The sequence below is a fragment of the Mauremys mutica genome, chromosome 6 (genome assembly GCF_020497125.1).
Source record: "Mauremys mutica isolate MM-2020 ecotype Southern chromosome 6, ASM2049712v1, whole genome shotgun sequence".
In the NCBI taxonomy this organism is placed as follows: Eukaryota; Metazoa; Chordata; order Testudines; family Geoemydidae; genus Mauremys; species Mauremys mutica.
This window is the reverse complement of record NC_059077.1, coordinates 115,828,708-115,850,868: the sequence shown is the minus strand read 5'-3', so window position 1 is coordinate 115,850,868 and position 22,161 is coordinate 115,828,708. Positions and strand designations below refer to the sequence as shown.

At 42.1% G+C, this 22,161-nt stretch overlaps 1 protein-coding gene across 1 annotated transcript in view; it reads right to left on the bottom strand.

Annotated features, from left to right (window-relative positions):
* Positions 1 to 391: 391 nt before the first annotated feature.
* Positions 392 to 22,161, bottom strand: part of SNX30 (sorting nexin family member 30) — a 66,632-nt gene continuing 44,862 nt past the window's right edge. Inside the window, exons 7-9 of the mRNA XM_045021331.1 lie at positions 16,066 to 16,152; positions 6,407 to 6,559; positions 392 to 2,878 (exon numbers count right to left, since the gene is read on the bottom strand). Of these exons, the coding sequence (XP_044877266.1) occupies positions 2,819 to 2,878; positions 6,407 to 6,559; positions 16,066 to 16,152 (300 nt within the window). The 3' untranslated portion in view covers positions 392 to 2,818. The remainder of the gene's footprint in view (positions 2,879 to 6,406; positions 6,560 to 16,065; positions 16,153 to 22,161) is intronic.

The following is a 22,161-nucleotide window of genomic DNA, read 5'->3' as shown; positions in this document are numbered from 1 at the left end:
AAAACATTAGGTGTATGTTGACTGGAGTCAGAGCCAGAAACCCCACCATCTTTGCAAAAGGTGAAATTGTTACCATACTTAAATGCCTTAAGTGAAACTCTAAAAGATCCCCTGCTACTCATGACAATCCTTACCTGATGCTGCAGTGTCCTTTGCTAACAGTACCTTGTATAATATGTATTTTCTGAGAAATGGCAAATGTACTTAAAGAACCAAGCCCCTGGAACTACAAGCTATGACTGGTCTTCAGTTTTCTAACTAAACCTGAAGGGCAAAAGGCATGAACATAGGAACTCAGAAGAAAAAACTAAACAGATTAAATTCACTCCCCTCTAAACAGAACCACTGCATTTTTCAAATGTTCTCTTGTGGAAAAGTGCCTTTTTTTAAAAAAAAATGCTCAGCAGAAATGCAGCTTAGTTGATCATTCTGTGAGAGAACAGTGCCAGAAAAAGCTGCCATTTCTCAATCCCTAATCAGTCTTTCCTGTTCATTGGGGAAGTTGAAGATAAATTTACTTGACCCTAGGTTTATGCTGATGTTTCAGAGACAATTATGTTCAAAAACCTAACCAATTTGACAAGGTAGAAACTGTATTCGGAGGGGTTAAACAATTCTCTGGTTTCACCACATGAAACCTTTTGTTTTCTATCATTTTCATATGTTAAATGATATGAATTAATGACAAAAAGCACAGCACTGCAAATCAGAGCGACTCCTGTCCAATATGCCCCAGCAAATCAACTAGGCCTTAATTATCAAATCTTAATATCAAACAATTGGAGAGAGGACGAATAGACAAAGATTTAAGGGAGAAAAAAAAATCAGTGATTGTTAGAGAATCATTTCTTACTAAAGTCTTCCCTCGCTCTACTAACACAATATTGTTACTATGCTGCAATTTCAACCAGCCACCTGAGGCAAGGTCCCTGATTTCACCCAGCAAACGTATGCTGAGAAATTGGAACTGCAGGTTTAGAATCACAAAATTACATCAATGAAAATGACATAGTCAAGTAGAAAAACTGCCTTAAAAACGTGACAAATTTTATGCCCAGTGATTCCCCCATGTTAATAATTTAACAGCCCCAACTTTTATGTAATAGTTGTTTGAACAGAGACTATGCAAACCTGAAGAAACTTCAGGTAAATGTTGTAGCATTTAATTTAACTGGAGACAATCCACAATTAAATGGAATTTGCATGGTCTTTGTAAATGGGATACAAATAAGAAATGAGTTGGTTTTTTTCTTTTTAATTAAACTTTGGATTCCTTGCCAGAATCGTGCCAGGGATCGACTGAGCATTCCAATAGCTTTGATAGAAAATGAGATATAAAAACAACAAAAAGTTGTTTGCTGACCCTAGAATCCTGAATATTACACTCCTGTTTGCCAAAATAAACAAACCCTGGAGTTCCTATCAGAGGAAACAAGCTGGTTAAGCAGCAAACGAAGACTTAACAGGTTCAAAGTATCTGTAACCAGTCTTGGCAGTGCTCCTTCCTTTGGCAGGTTCTAAAGCCACTAGCAACAAAAGGTGGTGAACTGGAAAGACTGGATAAGGAAAGGAAAAGATTCTGCAGATTAAGGTTGACAAAACCTGGTAGGAAAAAAGGTTTAAACCTAAAAAGGGCAACTCTTAAGAAGACCTTTCAATGAGGATCAGAGACAAGCATGACCACTAAACGTACATAATGGGGAAAAAAAGATATTTCCTCTATTACCTGCCATTGACATGTTTACGGCAAGTTTCACACATGCACAATGATACCTGGTGTCAGCAAGCTCTTGACTCTTTGCGGGGTTTGGCTGCTGTGAAAGAAAAAAGGCAAAAAGCAAGAACCCATCCTTACTATGATGGGCATGTTTTAAATGACTAAGGCCAGAGGGAGGTTCAGAGGGATTCCGATCTAGCTTATATTGTTCTGAAAACAAGTGAAAGCATGGATCAAAGAATCCTATCACAGAACTGTCTCTGCTCAATTTGGGGATAAAATGTTAACAGACTAGTATTTGTTCCCATGAGACAACTTGTAAGGCCACATCATAAACTCACCCTCCCACACACACACCAGTCCTCCTTTGATCCCCAAATCTCACATGTGTGCTTCAGTCAACTTACATTACTTCATATCACCAAAGGTAAACAAATGAGTATGAACAGAGTGCATGCCATGCTCATGAATCACAGTTCAGGTCTGCATCACGAGCTTTCTGCAGAAGTGTCAGTATGTTCCAATCTAGGACCAGCCCAAACTCCCACACAAAGATTCAGCTCCAAAATTGCTTAATCCAGGGAGTTTACAAATTGTAAGTGTCCACTTCTGGCTATTCCCTCTCCATCAAGAAAAAAAAAAACACAAAAAAAGAAGGGTGGGTTGGTGGGCACTGTTTCATGGGAATCAATCCTTATTTAGCAAACAAAGAGGATGGTAATAAAGATGTCATATTGGCACCTTGCAGTTTAGAGTTTTATTTTCATATTTTTAGTATTCCACTCATGAGTTCCTTCTAGAATAAAGAGGTAACGTTTTCTTTATCAAGAAGCAACTTGATCCCTGTGTATTTCCATTACAAGCCCACGATCACTCCAGAGGCTGGAGAAGGAACCGTTATGGTAACTCAAAAGATGAAACATACCGATTTAACACAAAAAGAGGAAGAAGTCCAAATGCTTTTCAATGGGTCTATAACAGACTGGGCATAGCTGGCATTTCTCAGGTAACTCTCAACAAAGTAGTGCATCACACAGCTCCAGCAGGTTGTTTAGTGGTACTGTGCACTTGTGTAGAGAAGTCTGTGGGCTATGGAGCTTCTTATTTGGTCTCAGGTTTGTCTTGCAATAGTGGTATAATTGACTCCCACGCCGTAAGGCACTGCAAAAAACCAAACAATAGGACTACATTACATATTACAGCCTCCTCATTCTTGTCCCACCTCCCAGGCATACAAGTTAAGAGGCCTCACAAACTGTGGTCCTGTTAGCCATCAGTTTAGTAGCTCAAAAGGCAGGAAGTTAAGAAACAGTTTCCTAAATTCCCAGATAAAAGAAGTTGCTAGGCTGGACTTAAGAGGGACACTAAGAACTTTAGTCATCAAAAATTCCAAATGATTAGAAACTTCAGAAATTCCGAAGTTAAACTGAAAGGACGCCAGACAGTATTTGGAAAGCATGAACGGGCACAGCTACAGGCTCCTTGTGGCAAGGAAAGGCTCCCTAGTGGCTTTGCAAGATGTTATTTTGAGGGCAAAGACTGTTTCTAACAGCTGTAAGCCACCTACAGCTGTCTAAGGAGAGAGAGAGAGAGAGAGAGAGAGACTGGGTTTTGCCCAGCCTCCTCTCTAGGGCATGAGTGTTAAAGACATAATAGAGAAACTGCTCCTACTTCCCTTCTGGCACCTATAGGGGTTCATTGTTCAAAGAAGCCTTTGCCTAGCAGAATAAACGCTGAGTATCTAGTTAGGATCCAGAGACACCTCTGGATAGGAATCCAATTATCTGGGGTTTCTTATGCAAATAAATCATCATCCAGGGCAACATCTTTCACATAGATCTAATAGGCTTGGGCCCAGCCTTTTAAAGATTTTGGCATTTCTTTGTTTAACATTGCAACACCCAACAGATTTAGGAACCTAAGTCTCAATTTCAAGAGGGATTTAGGCACTTAGGAGCCTTAATCCTATTAACGTTTGAGATGAGACTTGGGCATTGCAACACAGTGCTGCGAGGCTGAAATACCTTTAAAAAGTTGGACCTCACTCCACTGGCTATTAGGGGCCGGAATTTCAAGAAAGCTCCACTCCCACCTAGGGATCTCAGTAAGAGCCAAGGTTTTTTAGGGTGCTCAGATCCCAGTAGCTCCCAATGTGACGCCAGATTTTCAAGGTGAATCCTCAACAGGGTGAACTCTTTGTGGGTAGGGAATGGGAAATCTAACTCTTGATGTCTGGTAAAGTTTTCAAGCCCCATGTGAGAAAGAATCTGTCTAATGAGTTAGGTATAACACTGAGATGCAAATTCTAAGAGAGAAGAAAGCCAGAGAAGAGCTAGAGAATACTTTGTAGGGAATTAGACACACTGCATAGAAAAAAGAGTGAGAGAGAGCACGAGAACAGCAGAGCGAAGCCAGTAAGGGGAAGGTGGTGTAACAAAGCACATCCTACTCCCGACGCTCGCTCCTGCTTTGACCCATGGAGCAACACCTGACGCTGATTCCAGGCTTCTGACTAACCTGACCACCCCCGATCCCTACAAACATAGGTAGATGCTACAGAACGGGGGGCAGCAACACAGGTACTTTTCATTCCAGGTTTATTTTTATGGTTACTTGGACCCAAATACTCATTCAGCGCACACCTGTCAGCAACTCCCACTTTCAGTAGCACACCTTGCCCAGAACAGGGCATTCGAGTAGGGCCTAGTTAAATAGTGCTGGACAACAATCATTTTCCTTTCAAGCAAACCTAGGAAATGCTATTAAAAAACTTCAGGCTGTGGGGTTCAGCTTTCGAATCAAGAAGTGCCAAAACTAACTTTGCCCTCCTCATGCATCTAGATTACAATGGCATTTAAACAAACATTTAGATATTACACGCTATTATCTCATACCTTTTTTGTGCTCTCGTAAGGCACAACTGCTAAGATGGGCAGTGAATGAAGTAAAGAACCATGGATATTGTAAGAGCTCCTATGTGCTACAGTAATACAAATAATAAATAAATAGTGAAGAACCACAGAAATGCAGATCTGAAAGCAACCTCGAGAGGTCATCTAGTCCAGGCCTCTGTGCTGAGACAGGACCCAGTATACCTAGACCATCCCTGATAGGTGTTTGTCTAACCTGTTCTTTAAAGCCTCTGAACACAGGAATTCCACAACCTGTTCAACCATCTTTATAGTAAAAGTTTTTTTCTGATATCTAATCTAAATCTCCCTTGCTGCAGATTAAGCCGTTTACTTCTTGTCCTACCTTTAAGTGGACATGGAGAACAAGCGATCACCATCCTCTTTATAACAGCACTTAACATATTTGAAGATGTGTGTCCTCCCTCTGTCCTATCTCACGCCCAGTTTTCTTTAAAACCTTTCCTCAGAGATGAAGAAAGAGCCAAGAAGAGCAAGACAGTTATCGCCCATGTCTTACATATGACGTGCCTGTTAATACCCCCCAGAATGATAGTCGCCTGTTTTGCAACTGCATCGTATTCAATTTGTGATACATTACAACCCCCAGATTCATTTCAGCAGCCTACCCAGTTATCTCCCATTTTGCGTTTGTGCATTTGACTTTTCCTTCCTAAGCAAAGAAGTTTGTCGTCTTTACTGACTTTCATCTTGATTACAGACCAAGTCTCCAATTTATCAACATCTCTTTGAATTCTAATCCTGTCCTCAAGTGCTTGCAATAGCTTCCAGTTTAGTGAAAGCCACAAATTTTAAATGTACTCTTCACTCCATTATCCAAGTCACTGATTAAAATGTTGACTAGTACTGGACTCAGGAGAGACCCTGCTAGATACATCATTCCAGTTTAACAATGAACTATTGATCACTACTCTGAGTGTGATTTTTCAAAAAGCTGTGCACCCACATTCACCTTATAGTAATCTCATAATACGGAGGATAATCAATGACATTATATAACAAGAGACCGTCTACTGTGGCAAATTATGCTACACATGCAGCATAGGCTGCAGGGAAAAAGAATACTGGATTTCAGAAACAGTAAATCAAGTAGCCAGAAGTTAATCATGATGCACAAGGGTAAAATTAAGATGGCTATTCCCCAACCTCCATTTCCTTAACATATAAGGAATCCTCCCATAGGACCATGTAGCATATTTGGCTCTCGCTCCAGTGACTCAGTGAAAGTCGGAAGCAGAAGGGGGCACAGACTCCTTCCTTACTCTAAGCAGCTCAACAGTAAGTATATGCAGGACCAAGTTAACCTGGCGGCAGGGGCAGCACCGGGTACACATGCCCCTGCTTGTCATCAGACAAGTCTAGCAGCGTCAGGTTCAGACAAAAAGGGGGCAAAACATAAGGGATGGTGGAAAAACATCTCCATCAGGTAGAAAACATCAATTACTGGATTGACGCCTTCCCTTGTGTAACTCCATTGCCCCATTACATTGAGCCACTGTCTAATGATTTACAGCTCAAGCCAGAACGAAGTGGTAATGCCGGAAACTTTCTGTGGAAGCCACAGGCTGATCAAGAGCCTTTACTGATTCGGCAGCTAACCTAAAAACCTTAAACACCTGATACGAAGTCCTCACACGGAGCGCTAGTTCTTTACTGCAACGCAGGGTTTGCAATTTTGGAAAGCCACCCCTGACTGTAAGTCACTCAAAGGGATTATTTGTATGAGACCGTCCACTGCGGCTGCAGCTCAGGGCAATACCTTCTCATAGTATTGGATGTTTTTATCGGCCATTCCCATAAGCAGCTGCCTAAAATCTTGGCGCTTGTTGTTCTGCCATCTCTCCATGTCGGCTTTCAGGTCAGCATTGAAGCATTCCACTCGGTCCTGACATTTTTCAACATCTGCCGGCACCTGAAGCAAGAAGCAGATTTTTCAGCAAGATAATGTCTATTTGGAATAAAGGTCCCCCTCCCACCCAATCATGTGTGTCCCTTCATTTAATAAATTTGAATTATCCAGACCATGTTAAATAGGTAAAAAATTATGAATAAAAATATATTAGTGTCACTTCATCCTTCCACTTCCTTACCTTCTATCTCACACATACACATGACATTTTTAGTTACTGAAAGGAGCAGAAGAAAAAAGCAACAGGTGGAGCCAAATCCTCACCTGCGCCCAAATTTACTCCATCCAGAGTAGTTTGGGAAACTGTAGGTTGCTTTGCGTGTCTCCACACTCCCTAAGCTTTAGTTGGCGCCAGGCACAAAGCCAGGCCAAGGGAAGCTTAGTCAAGCTACAGTGAATGGAAAGATGGTCTTGTGCTTTAAGCATTAGAGACTAGAACTCTGGACATCTGGGTTCAATTTCTGGCTCTGCCACAGACTGCGGCCTTGGGCAAGACTGTCCCTCAGCTCCCCATCTGAGCAATGGTGACAATGCTTCCTTTCCTCTACACTCTCTCTCTCTCTCTCTCGTGTCTGACCGTTCCATCTTTGGGGCAGGAACTTTGTCTGTTCCACACCCAGCACAAAGGACAAAGAGGGCAGAGATGGGGCCCCTGCAAGCACCAGTGTACACAGCATCAATAGATAGCAAGTTCTAGCAGAATTTGACACAAGTAAAACAAACAGCACTTAAGTCTTATGAGAAAAATTCCTTCAAAAGAGATCAACCTTATTTCTCAGCAATGTTAGCTCTTTACGTAGGGTAAGCCACCCCCTTGATTTTCCATGTCTGATACCTCCATACAAAAATCTGAAGCTCTCTCTCAAAAAGGATTGCCTGTTTAAATATTCCTTTTAATACCTTGAGGCTACACATACTAATGTAGCTCTAGATTAATAGTCCAGATGTACGGTATTCCTGCCTATATCCGTAAGCAGCAACTAAGAATCCTAGGTCCATACATACTGTCTGCTTAGTGACCAGTGCATTAAGAGGTACAATCTACAGGATATGTGGGCATTACAAGTAGGTTGCTCAGTAGCACATCTAATGTGCAGTTACGAAGGCGGAAGTTGAGGGCCAGACAAGGCACTAGTCTGGAACAAATTGTACATATAAGAGACCAAGGGCAGGCCTACACTACAGAATTATTTCGATATACCTACATCGCAGGTATGTGAAAAATCTACACCCTGGAGCGATGTAGTTATACCAACCTAAGCGCCAGTAGACAGAGCTGGATCAACGGGAGCAGCTTTCCTGCTGACATAGCTACTGCCTCTTGCGGATCTGGATTAACTACCCCAATGGGAGTGTGTCTTTAATAAAGTGCTGCAATGGTGCGCCAATGCAGCATTTTAAGTGTAGATGGGATGTAACTGAAGACCTTAACATTCCAGGTTCCACAATCTGCATTAAGGTCCACTGATCCCAGGAACAGCACTAAAAACAAGCATAAATTAAATTATATTGGAAATTCTTTGCATCATGGACTTCAGCGACTTGGGTGCACACCACTCCCAACAAACCTGGCTTTGCATGCAGAAATGAAGAGGGCAGATAGCCAGAAAAGCCAGCTACAGCAATAGGCCTATTAGAAATACTTAGGGCAGCTAGACAGAAATAGCTCCTAACTTTGCTAATCACTTCAGCAACTGGCAGAACAAGGGTCAAAAGGCCCAATTTTCAGAGGAGATGGAAACTCCCAATGAAGTCAAATGGAAATGTGGGTGCTCAGCGCCTCTGAAGAGCAGCCTCTCGTCAACCTGATCACTAGGCACTAGCCAACTAGTGAAGAGACAAAGGCTGGAATTCTCAGAAGTACTCAGTGCTGGCTAGGCCAACTCTGTTCTCTGCAGGCAATGGGAATCTTACCATTGACTTCAGTGAGAGCCATTAACTGAACACTGGGCACTTCTGCAGAGCCCACCTGAAGGTGTGTAGTATAAGCCATGACCATTCCAGAGTACAATATTCAGGACACCAAAACAGAAATATTGTCCCAACAACGAGGCTCATTTTGTCCCTGCAGGAAGATACACTTCTATCTTAGGTTGACATCTGTCAGCTTCCTCTAACCTGGTAACTGCCAGGATTATACCGGAGTTTGATACTCGAGGGAGAGCCATGCCCCTTCTGAACAGGAGACAGAGCTGCAAAGAAAGGGAAACTTAATTCTGCAGCAACTGAGCTGAATTCCAATGGCTCAGTTTTACTGTTGAACTATGTCTATCATTTATGGAGCAATATAAAAGCCACTTAGTCGTCATGATTTTTTAGGATTTTTAATATCAAGCAACACTTTAAAATCTACCACCAATGGCCTTGTCTACGTACTGATTTGACTACATTAATTTAAAAAAGGCAGGTTTATAAGCCAGGGTAAGCTCCTATGTAGAGACGGTCCAGCAAATAATTTCTGAATCCAGCTCCTGCTCCAAGTTGGAGTTCTTTGTACATGCTGAAATATTTGATCAAGAAAATGAGTTTATCATCAGTGTGGAATGTCTAACCCACCCTACAATCAAGTAGTGCTGTATTATGATAAGCACAGGGCAAGAAAGCACAGTATCTACATCTGCCCTGTGTTTATTTTCTAGCCCTCACTTACATTCTAAGTAGCAAAGGAGACATTGCATTTTCTGTTACTTCAAAATGTGTGTCACCTGTTTGAACCCCTCCGGAAGATTACAAGGAAGGCTCTCCTTATGGGAATTCACTGAGCCTACCAACGCTAGTTATTGCGAGGTCGTGCAGGCAGAACACTTGCCTGCTGACAGAGCTGAGATTAGAACTCCATGACTTCCTGTTTCCCAATCTTGTGCTTAGGCCACATCCGACAGTGACATCCCCCTCTGGCCTAGGACAGCTCACAGCCCATTTCAGCTTTCCCTCTGCGGGAAAAAGGAGGTGGGGGCAGAGGAGGAGCATACTTTGCTTCTCAAACACTGAGGACTTGTCTACACCACGCAGCTTTTAGCGACAAGGCTGCGTCGACACAGCCTTGTCACTAAAAGTCAGCGTGTGTAAACGATCTGTGTCAGTACTTTTGCCCATAGGCGCCAACTTCTGCTGGTGCTGATGGGTGCTCAACCCACCTCTGGCCCCAGCCCCGCTCTGACTCCACCCCTGCCCTGCCCCCTCCCTTCCCCTATTCCAACTCCTTCCTCAAATCCCCACCCCAGCCCCACCTCCTCCCCTGAGCAAGCCGCATTCCCGCTCTTCCCCGCTCCCTCCTGGAGCCTGTTTCACAGTGGTAAGCGCTGGGAGCTAGGGGGGGAGCAGCGGGGACGCGGCGTGCTGAGGGGAGGAGGTGGAGGCGAGCTGGGCGGGAACTTGGCTGCCAGTGGGTGCTCAGCACCCACCAGTTTTTCCCCAGGGCTGTTCCAGCCCCCATGGAGTCAGCACCTATACTTTTGCCGACAAAAAAATACTTCCAGCCCCGCGAGCGGCGTTAGCTTTGTTGGCAGGAGAGCACTCCTGCCGACAAAGCCGCGTTCACACTGCCACTTGCATCAGCAAAAAATATGTTTTACGTACCTGTGAAAGACAAGTTTTATTGACAACTTCGCAGCACAGACGTACCCTGAGTAATGCTCACAAGCCCCCTGAGATGTAGCTCTTTCAACATGCTGCAGGAGCACTTTTACAATTCCCTGTAACTGGTTCTCAGCCTTTCCATACCCCAAGGCTTCCCTGCAAGGTAGGACAGCTGCAAGCCCATTACACTTCTTTGCACCCCTTACGTTGAGAACCCACATCATATTCAGTCCCTGCCCGGAGAGAAGCATTCAGAGCAAGCCAGTGCTGGAAAGTGAAATATTCTGCAAGAGCAGAGCCATGTCAGCAAGATCTCATGTGCTCTGAGCTCAGGCCTGGGAGTCAGAACTTTGCTACATGAAAGCCACACTTGAACTTGGAAGAGGAACTGTTGGTGCAGAGAGTGTCTATTTCATCATATGAAATAGGTCCAGGGCATGTCACCTGGCTACCTTTCCTACAGTGTTGAACTTCTACAGTCACAAATATGGTTTTCAGTCCCACTAGTATCCTCTTTGCTGCTGAAGTTTCCCAGTAATTTAAGCAATGTGTCCAAATGGCCTGGGATGCAATAGACTGGATTATATAATCACAAGGCTGCCATTTTCTGGCCACATTTGCACAGATGGTGCCAAAGCTACTGTGCCAATCCAACCTAGCTGCTAGAAGTAATTGTTGGAAAGCTTTGAAGAGATTCCTTCGCCTGTCAGTATACAGAAACACACCATTTAAGAGTTAGGCAAAGGCACATCTGTAATTTCATCCAGTTGTGTTGAGAAATATTGGTTCTCCTGAATTGTTCTAGACACTTGCTCCTAAACTGCTGCAGCGACATCAAGAATTTGTTCTCAGACTGCATCACTGGAGATGGGAACTGCTTTGACTTAAATGTTCTGTTGGGATCTGCCAGTCAAGACAGGGCACAATCAGTGTCTCCCCAGTTACATGTGGCTTGTCCGATTTCACTGTTCACAGCGATAGCAAGTCTGATTCTTGGAGGACTTCCATGATTATAGTGTTGCCATTTAATAAGACAGGCTTCTGATTTTGTGAACCCACATGTTTTGGGGGGAATTCAATGGATTTCTTTTGTAACAATAATTCTTGCTTCAGTGCTTCTCTCTTTTAGTGGCCACACACAAACCCCAGAATTCTTTGCTAGCTACTGAGAACGCCTTGGAGATATCACAATAACCAACAAGCATTTTGACGCGTGCGTGGGTCTGAGCCCACCAGAGGGACAGATACAAAGGGGGAAGAAGAGTGGAGGATACCAGCCTGCCGCCTCGCTCCATGAGCAGTGCAGGGAGCATACTGTGAAACACGATTAACACCCCTTGAGGGAAGGGCAAGATGCAGCCGCAGGCAGGCCCAAGACAGACAAGAGACAACGTTGACCAAATTTCAAGGAAAAAAAAAGTCAAACTCCATTGCCACTGAATGGACATCGCTGTGAGGGAGGTTGGTGTGACAATTAGCGCCTCTGAGATCTTTTATTTCAGGCTGCCCAGAGATTCAGGCAGGGATCTCTGAAACCACACACATTTTTTTCTCCTAAATGAAAGGGAGAAATAGGGAGGGTTGTCAAAACTCCACTGAAACACCTGTTGGTGAGCCTACCACCAGCCCCTTCCTCTAGGGGGTCTTGCAACCCAGAGGTTCAGAATCCCTGTCCCATAACAAATCCCTGGTTGCGAGGACACACCGAAGGTCACCAGCTAAGCCATGCGTGCTCTACATCAGGGATCACAGCCATAACCTCTGTGGGCTGACCGAAAAGCTGTTCTCCATTAACTGTAGGCTGGCAGAGATTATGGGATGGGGGTGAGAAATGGACCAGTGTATAATTTTTCAGGTGCACCTGGCCCCACTGAAGTCAACTTCTGTTTATTTCAGTGGGATCAAGGTTTTACCCTTGGTTTTCCAGAGGTGCCAAACACCTGCAGCTCCTGTTGAAGTCAATGGGAGCTGAGGTGTTTAGCCTGGAACACAGGCCCCATCTTGTGAAGGCCAGGCAAGAAGGGTGAGTGTCCAGTAGAGGACAGTAACTCGGACATACAGCCAGGGCAGGCAAAAGCCACCAAAGTGTTACCTGAATTTGTGAATGCAAGAGAATAAAACTGGGTCCAATTTTGGGCTTAAATTACGTGTCCTTTTGGCCCCTGAATATATTAACTGACTGCAAGGAAGCCAACAGACACAGCTGTGAATTAATTTTTACATGCATATGCTTTCAGTAATCTTGTTCTAATTAAAGATGGGAGTAGAGCTTGAGTATTTTAAATTTTCATTAACCTAAAAATGAGGTAATTCAAGCACTATTGATTTAAGTAGCAGCAGAGATTCTGGCAGCAGAGATACCATCATGAGGAAAGAAGAAATGTGCTGCTGTGACAAACTTTGACATTAAGTATATGTGGAATGAGGAAAGTGGAAGCATGTATCCAGTTGAGTGATCAAAAATACAGTTGATATTCTTCATTAGATAGTAATGATTTAAGCACTAATGGAAGTTGTAGGAATAAATCCCTACCCTACATACTCTCTGTAACCTTAGGACTTTGGCTGTAGAATTGGTACCATGTCTAGAATTCCATTTATGCAGCAATGGACACTGATGATTTTGTCTAGCTCTCTATAGTGCACTTCATTAATGTGTAATGAATTTGGTAGCAGGTTTAGTCCTTAAGAGATAGAAAAAAAAAATCAGAATTAAGGCTAAAAATCCCATGCACATATGATCACTGATTAGGGACTAACCCAAGGGTAGGCAACCTATGGCACCGATGCCGAAGGCGGCACGCAAGCTGATTTTCAGTGGCACTCACACTGCCTGAGTCCTGACCACTGGTCCAAGGGGGGCTCTGCATTTTAATTTAATTTTAAATGAAGCTCCTTAAACATTTTAAAAGCCTTATTTACTTTACATACAACAATAGTTTAGTTATATATTATAGACTTTAACATTCTATAAGTCTAAAGTCTAAAAATGTTAAAATGTATTACTGGCACGCAAAACCTTAAATTAGAGTGAATAAATGAAGATTCGGCACAGCACTTCTGAAAGGTTGCCGATCCCTGGACTAACCCATTGCGAGCTACTCAAGGATAGGAATTTGCATTTCCTTCTTATGGGTTTACTTTGACTATGTGCAATTCAGTTTACATTGCCAATAATGTGTGAAAGAACTCAAGTCTGCTTTTTTTAATTCAACCAGAAGTTCTGTATAATCAGACTATTTACTGTTCCCATAGATTCATTGTGCCTCTAAGCTTTGGGACAAAGCCAGATGCCACAATTGGTGCTTAGTGCTCATTGAGTCCCTTTAGTTAAGGGTACGTTTATTATTTTACTTAGTAATAGAGATTTCGATACATACAATGTTTCTAATCCCGAATTCCAGGGCCAAGTTAGGAGAGAATGGGAGGGTCCTTCTATACCTGCAACTGCTGAAGGCAAAACACTGCAGAGATAGCAAATGGACTGCCGCACCAAATACAATTATATTGGATACATATGAGGACTATCTGAAGTTAAGCAAAGTATATCCTGATTTAGTATCTGCTGGTTTAAACACTAGAATTATTTTAATCACAGAATCTGATTTAATACATACACACTTGTTGAGCTTAAATAATTTAAAAAAAAAAGAGAGAGACTGTATCAAGGCAAACTGCTGTTAGAATTTGGACATGACTCAAGAGTCTGTTGGGAGTCAGGTTATGAAGTACAGCAAATCCTAGAATGCCCTCCAGTGGTGAAGAGCAGCAAAAATATTTCTTGGATCCTTCTCAATCATTGCAACCAACAGCAAATAAACTTCTGCTAGACCACTAGTAAGATTTTTGACAGAATTATCTTGTAGACATATTAACTTCAACAGATCCAAAAACAAACAGAATAGTACAACTGCAATGTGGCAACTCATTGCAAAGTCCAGTTCTTCTGGCCTGTTTTTTTGTTTGGTTTCTACATTGCATTAGACCAGTGATTCTCAAACTTCTGTACTGGTGACCCCTCTCACATAACAAGCCTCTGAGTGCGACCCCCACATATAAATTAAAAACACTTTTTAATATATTTAACACCACTAAAAATACTGGGTGCAAAGCAGGGTCTGGGGTGGGGGGGATTACCCCATGTAGTAACCTCGCAACCCCCTGAGGGGGTCCCAACCCCCAGTTTGAGAACTCCTGCATTCAGCTAAAAAAGTTCAGTGAAAGCAAGACAAAGCCAGAGATCAAATGATAACCTTGCCCAGTATAATAGCAATCGCTAATCAGCTTTTTCATTTTAAACTGTTTCAAAGGTTTAGAAAACTTAACTATTTTAAAAAACTTCCAACTTGTCCCGGGTTCTAGGAAGCAGCGGCAGCATTGTTTGAACAGAAAAAGTTAGGATGTCCATTTGCTCAGCTGTATTTGAGTGCTTAAGGAAACAAACTAGGATGATCTCATTGTGTTGGAAGGCTTTTGCATAGGTCTAGCTGGAAAGTTGTTAAGTTAAATTTGCAAGTGACGACCATTTAAAGGGAAGCAAAATTGCTATTTTGGAAAACATGAAAGGGCCCAGATAATGAAAATAGCTACTGAAAACACAATGTTGTTGTATTAAACTCTTCAGTACTGAATGTCTCAAATCCTATACAGCATAAGTGGAAGTGGCTGTTTTTCTACCGAAGGACACATTTGTGTCCAACGTAAATTAAGAACTGTTTGTGTTAAAGCAGCAACTCTACGGGCACTCCATCCACTAAACGGGCTGCAAACCCTAGGCACTGAAGTTGGAGGAAGCCACCTTGAATCAGTGTTTCCCAGCCAAGTGCTAATAAGATCCGTCAATTAAAATTTAAAATAGTGAGGGATAATTATGTAAAGCTCTTAACTCAAGCTCCCTCATTTAAGTTTCTTCAGTTTCTGCTCCTCAACATTCAGAGGCAGAAAGACTGCGGGAGAAGATCGAGGGAGGAAAAAAGCATGAGCTCAAAGCATGAGCAGATTGGGAAGGAGAGATTAAGTGTATTATGCTCATGATGGATGTTGCTGCCATAATTCACAAAATACAACTTGTAGGAAGCATTATGTTATCACACAGAAATGCTATGCAGGTTATGCCAAGTTGCTGCATGGTCTCAATGCAAAACCCAAGACTGATTACTATTTGGAGTTGATTTTACCTAGGATGACCAGATGTCCCGATTTTATAGGGACAGTCCTGATATTTGGGGCTTTTTCTTATAGAGGCACCGATTATGCCCCCATCCCCTGTCCTGATTTTTCACGTGTCATCTGGTCACCCTAATTTTACCTGCTTGTTATGTGTGCATCTGTTTCCACCGTTAGGTATCTGTACGTGTAGCAAGCAGGTAAAGCAATACCAAATAGTAGCTAACCTTGGTTGGGTTTTACATCGAGACCAGGAAGCAGCTTGTCCTGAAGGCAGCAAGGGATGCACCTCACTAACATAAGAAAGATCATTTGTTCTTAAAGGGCCTGATCTGAAGTCCACTGAAATCAATGGGAGTCTTTCCATTGGCTTCGGATCAGGCCTACAGCAGCTAGGCCTTACAGTGGGACAAAGTGTCACCCATGTGGAACAGCCAAAGAATTCCACTTGCTGCAGTGGTAGATCTGTAGTTATAAAGTATTTCTAACTCGACTCATCTTCCCCTTACTCTTACTCCTTTCTACACTGAACGTGGCTGTTAACGCATTCTCCTTGGCTCACCTTCTAAAGCCAGCTTGCAGCTATATGACAAGACATTGCTCTGCCGTGCACGGCTTTTTTTTTTTTTTTTTTGCAAAGGCACGAGACTGAACACAGATCTAGAAACATAAAAATCATCTCCATTTCTCCAGAGAGTGTTCAGTTCAGAGGGACTGAATGACAAATATGCCACTTGTTTTATGAAGTGGTTTCAAATGCTAACCTTGGGGCGGTCTTCTTTTTTCAAAGCTACAGCTTCCAATTTTGCTTCATACTCTGCTTGAACTTGGTCTCTTTTCTTTAGTACGTTCTAGGAAAGAAAAAACCAAAATCATAAGACTGAAAATGTACGAAATTTTGACTCCCCCTTCCTCCTCACCCCACAATAGTTGCAGACTGGATTGAGCAACTGAAGTGCCACTAAAGTCACAGGTCTGCCTTTCTGAGGCCATTCCTGTTTTACAGGAGTCTGTGAAGAAGCTTTTGAATAAAAATTAAAAAAAAAGTACTCAAGGCTGAATGCTTTAGCCTGTGAGCAGATGTTAGGTGACATCTGTAGCTGTTGATTAGAGACAAAGTCAAAACTCCGAGCTTTGCGAATGACTTCATTGTGACCTTTGGCAAGTCACTGATCTTCTCCTGAAGACAAGGATAAACATTAACCCTGAGAGGGTTAGTTTGTAAAGCTTTCCAAGGTGCTCAAGCAACAAGGGAAGGAATGAGTTGGTAGGCAACATTGCACTTAAAGCTATGAACTTCGACTACAGCCCGCCCACTCATAGCTTGCTGCAAAATCCTTTTGAAATGAATTTCCATGCTGAGTCTCAGACTAAAGGTCAATTTTGGACAAAAGCCTCCTCTCCCTTGTTTTTGCATTATGTGATGGGGAACCTTTTTTCACACTTTCGTACATGAAACATTCGATTTTTGAATGACTAAAGTTCATGCTTTCTAACTGACTAGCCCTCACTGAATAAGGATCTCCAGATATATTAAGTTAGAAAACAGCTAAATTTTTACTTTACAACCAGTTCAAGATATCCAGTAAGGATAGTTACAATATTAACAGGACTAAGGAGTAACCAATTACATAGAGGTTTGTCACAGAGAAGTAGTTTTGTCTTTGTCTATGGTAGCTGTTGCTTGCTGTATTAAACATGACATCCATACTGGGCAATGACTTGTAAAAATTTTTGCTTAGGAGGGGAGTAATTGATGCCCTGGGAGACTAAGAAACATGAAGAATCAAATCAATATTACCCGAGTGTTTTTTTCAGTTTGAAGCATAGCGGAGGAGGATTCATGTTCCTAAAGACTAACGTCCCAGTACTGTAACCTCCAGGACTATACTTTTTTTAAATGCCAAGCACGTACTCAGAGTTGAGCATGACAAAGGAGGACAATATCTCTACTCCAGAGAGGATACCACACAATCTCCCCCAGGACACAGGGGGCAATAAAGGAGAGAATGTTTGATACATCAAAAACCCTTTAGTTCCAGTTTCTAAAGTTAAGCATGTTATTGGCTACATTTGCCTGCAGCAAAATGAGACATCAGTTCTCAACAGGAGACTAGGTGGAATTTTTCCCTGCAGTTGTTTGAGATTTGTAGTGCCCCAAAAGCATGACTGGTATTTAACAGGTATTTCCGCTCACGTACAAAAGGGGATATTGGGAGAAAGTAAATCTTACTGAGGATTTTTTTAAATTAATAGTTGCCTTGTAGTAGGTGGCCTGCACCCACCATGGGTGCAGATGTTTGGAACCAGTAAAGTAAGTTGGACCTGTACCAGCAAGGTCCAGTGATTAACAGGCACTGTATCAGTAAAGCAGATTCACAGGACAAGTGAGTGGAGAGTACTGATACTTCGGGGGTGAAGGAGGGGGAGAAAAGAGACACAATGTATTCAGAAGCATACGCTAACTGACTGCGCAGGTCTGGGTGCCAGTTAATATTTTTCCAGCAGATGAAGAAAAAAATGTAAAAAACCCACCAAATAAATGTACAGGAGAAGGAGGAATTTCTCTAGCATCTCCGTGTTATCTGTTCTCAGCTATGGCCCAAAATACTTTGCATTCTTTATACAGTTGCTGGGAATTTACTACTTGACACTTCTGGATCACCTTCCAGCCAAGGATCCGAGAGTACACCACACTTATGTGCACAACATTCCGGTGAAACAGGAATCTTATTTAATAAGGTGGGGAACCGAGGCACTTGCAGCTCAGGGACTTGTTCAAGGCCACACAGCACATCAGTGGCAGATTTGGGAATATAACCCAAATGGACTCCTGGTCCTGTGCTAGGCCACCCTCAAAGGCTAGAAGGCAATGCTGGCATAGGTCCCTTCCCCTTCTAGGAGGTCTTTTAAACGTCTTTTACGTACTGAAATGATAATATTCTTTACCTTGGTCCAGAGGTTCCAGACCTATATGTGGCTTTCCACTCAGTCCAGAGCACACCCCAGGAGTTTCACAAACAAGCTGGCGCCCAAGAGGGGGAAAGAGGCGGCAGGAAACAGTTGTCTTTTGCAACACAACTGTTCAGACATCCTAGAGAAGGTCTTTTCAAACACTCATTCCCATGACAGATCTGTTTATCCCACTCAATCATGGAATTTTTTTTTTATTTTTTTTTAAACCTCAGGTACTTTAAATATTTATAATGCCGTTTTAGAGCTATGCCATTTACCGAATACCCAAGCACGCAGTTGGGGATGGCATGTTTTAATGCTGCCAATATGCCTTTGTCTAATCACAGCATTTTAATAGCTGTCAGCATAAATTACATATTACAGGGTTTCTAACCGTTCACATGCACTTCCCCATGGAATACAGCATATCTGCAATCGGAAAGCAAGGCAGGTTAGCTGCTTCTATTTACGAGAAGAGCTTTACCATGATTGTTTAGTCATTGCTGGGACATTCCAAATATGGCAACTGTTTTAAACACAAGCCTCCTAAACATCCTCATTCCTCTCCAGATCTTTGAGGTCTTATGTCAAACAACTAGTTCTTCTAGTTCTCGAAGACTCAGGAACTGTTCAACTCCAGCTAGGATGGTGCCCTAAGGAACAATCTCTCCTCAAATTAAAGTTTAGCTATTTAATCTGGGTTAAAACTGCATAAGAGCAGCTATAAGCAAAAGGCACCTGACAGACTTCCCTATAGCAAAACACTCATAGAATATCAGGGGTGGAAGAGACCTCAGGAGGTCATCTAGTCCAATCCCCTTCTCAAAGCAGGGCCAATCGTTAAGCATACACCGGGGTTTTGTTATAGCCATGTTTTCACATGCTCCTACTACTCTGTTACAACTCCTAGTACCAAGTCTCCTTTTCAGTTGTTGGATATGATCAGGCTAACAGTAGTTCCCAAACTGGGGTTTGCGAAATGTTACAGAGGGGGTCTCAGGAAAAAATTCCCTAATGGCGGACAGAGCTGTCCCTAGGGACCCCGGGCAGCACGGGGCCAGCAGCCCGGAGCCCCTGGACTTCCAAGAGCTAAGCAGATCAAAGCAAGCATCTCTATCACACTGAGGAGATTTAAACTTCAAGACTCCTAAGAAATGGAAAGGGAGCTGGATTTTTTTTTGCTGTTTTTAAAATTAAATAGGCAGCTAGTCTTGTTTTTAAAATGATTATGAAGAACAAGTTTAAGCTTTGTTGTAACGTGCGTTGTTTGCCTGGACTGCTCAAGACCTAAATGCTTGTGTAAGAGGAACTCTGAGTTGGCTTCTTAAATACCTTCCTGCTGTTTCACATCTGATACTCCTTGATGAAACATAGGAGCCTTGTCTTATAACAGGCTTATTCAAAGTGATACAAGCTACGAAAGTGAGATCTTGGAAGTGTTACCATTTTCATAACTAATTAAAATACTATAATGATAAATAATAATTAATAATAGTGTGTAATAAGCATGTCAAACAAACTAACTATTTCCAAGATCACTGCTTTTATAATTTATACTCAAGTAAAGGAGAAAATCCCTGGAAATATTAATTTTAAGAGGGGGTTTGAGAGACTTGACATTTTAGTGAAAGGGGTTCACAGGTTGTTAAAGTTTGGGAACCACTGGGCTAACAGAACCTCTAAGCTTGGAGCTTTGCACATGTGCAGTGGCATTCCTCGCTTCAGACAGCAGTCCCTGTCCATCAATCCAAGATAAAAAGATCTGAGCAGTTCCAAAGGGAGACTGACCCACTCTTCTCTGCCAGATATGGATGGTTGTGATGCAAGATTGCTTTGGTACTAATAGGAGTTTAAAAGGTTGTCATTTTATGGGTAGTCCTTTGACTAAGGCACAAATGAGTTCCATATAGGAGGCAAAGATGAAGAGAAGCAAAACCAGGTTAAAAATAAATTAAAGGTTTGGATTTAATCATAAGATTTAAGACAGAATACACAAACCTCTAAGGCTACCAAGTTATCAACAAATTTTCATGTTACAACAGAAAATATTTAGTCATGGAAGCAAGGTGCTTTAGCACGTGGAAGACTAGTGTTTATAGAAAGAGACTGGATTTCATTTGACAGGCCCTATTCCTGACAATCCCACCAACTCTCTGGTTGACCTTGGGCAGTTGCCTAACCTCTCTGTGGCTAAGTTCCACTATCTGCAAATTAAGGACAAAGGTGGAGAAGTTGTAGGGAACTTTGAAATTCTGAAATGAGCGGTGCAAAGACTAAAAAGTTTAAAAAGTTTGTTTCTCGTACTTTAATAGTCCTCTCCTACGATCACTAGCTTCCCACTCCTACATGCTTCATGAAGCAGTCCGGTGGAGAAGGGAAACTTGCCATCATGACACACTGGTGCCTGCTTTTGGGTATAAACAGAGCATGACGACACTCCCAGACGAAGCTATTTGAAGTAGGAAGTTGCCATCTGCAGATGGTTTTTCCATCCTTGACTTTGACCTGAAGAAACACCAAGCTCTTTGGAAGAGGTCTCATACCTTCATGTACAGCAGAGTGTAAAGTAAGTATTTAAACTGCTATTACAATCACCACCATCTTTCTAGCTCTTTTTTAGGGTGAGATTCACCACTCAATAAGAAAGGAATTTTCTTCCAAGGTTTTGTGGATTGAAGTCAGACCTTCGCCTTGTTGTACTAAAATACTGTGCTCCAACTGACAGACAAAACAGATTTAAACAAACCTTTCATTAGATAGCTTGCATACAGGTTTTACTTTTAAAAGAAAAAGTTGGAAAAGGACTAAATTCAGTCTTTATGAAGACAAAGCAGAGACACTAAAGTCCTAGAACTTAGAACATTTTGAAAGAGGATTGTAATTCCAGAACCAGCATATACATATAATGGATAAGCATATATCATTGCCTTGCTAAGGGCTCACCACAGCTGCTCTCTCTAAACAAGAAGACTGTCTTCTTCTAGTTCCACCTCATGTTTGAAAGTGTCATGCTCTGCATCTATGTTGGCTTGTGTTCTGTAAAGCCTTGCCCCAGACTCAAACCAAAACCAGAGTGATTAATTTCAACACTCAACATGATTAACCCAGTTAATATTTTCTGCATGCTTCACTGAACAAAAAACCTAATACGTGCCTCAAAATCTGAACAGAAAGAAATGTACTTGTAATGCAGGAGTTTGTCATGTGCTTGCATAAGTGTTAGAGTTTTAGTGAGGGTATCAATTAACTCCTTAATATCCCAAGTGAGACTTAAGAATAAAATTTAAAGCACAAAAACAATGCCTATTAACTGATCCTGCATATTGAACAGACTGCATCAATGCTCTTATTCACTAAAGAGGCACATTCTGTACAGAACATGCATGCAGATTTGTGACAGAGGAATTATTTGTACCATGTCCAAGTAGTATGCTACGATTTTATCCAAGTGGCAGCATACCGCAAAATATCTGATGTTCCTGGTTTTGTAAGGGGGAACAAAAGCCACACCAAAGCTAGGTCATTGAACACCATTACTTAAAAGTTATGTCACTGTTTTGGTTCACAGAATTTAGATCCTGGACAACCAAGGGAGATAGATTTGTAAGAAGGTTCCATGCAGAGTCCAGCTTATCACAGTCACAGATTTTAGTAACATGTTTTGGTAGTATCGGTCTTTCATACAAACGGTTTTAGATAGGGCTCTCCAAGACTCAAGTTTGACTCCTAAAAAGCACAGCACGTTGAAAGACAAGAACACTGCCATTACCAATAGAACAATTCTAAAATTTAGATCAAATGCACATCACCCCTGTTTAGGCAGAAAAAGACTGACAAATTTAATATTTTTATGTGCATAATATTGGTCTGATCCTGGTTAAAAACACTAAGAATAAAAAGCTTAT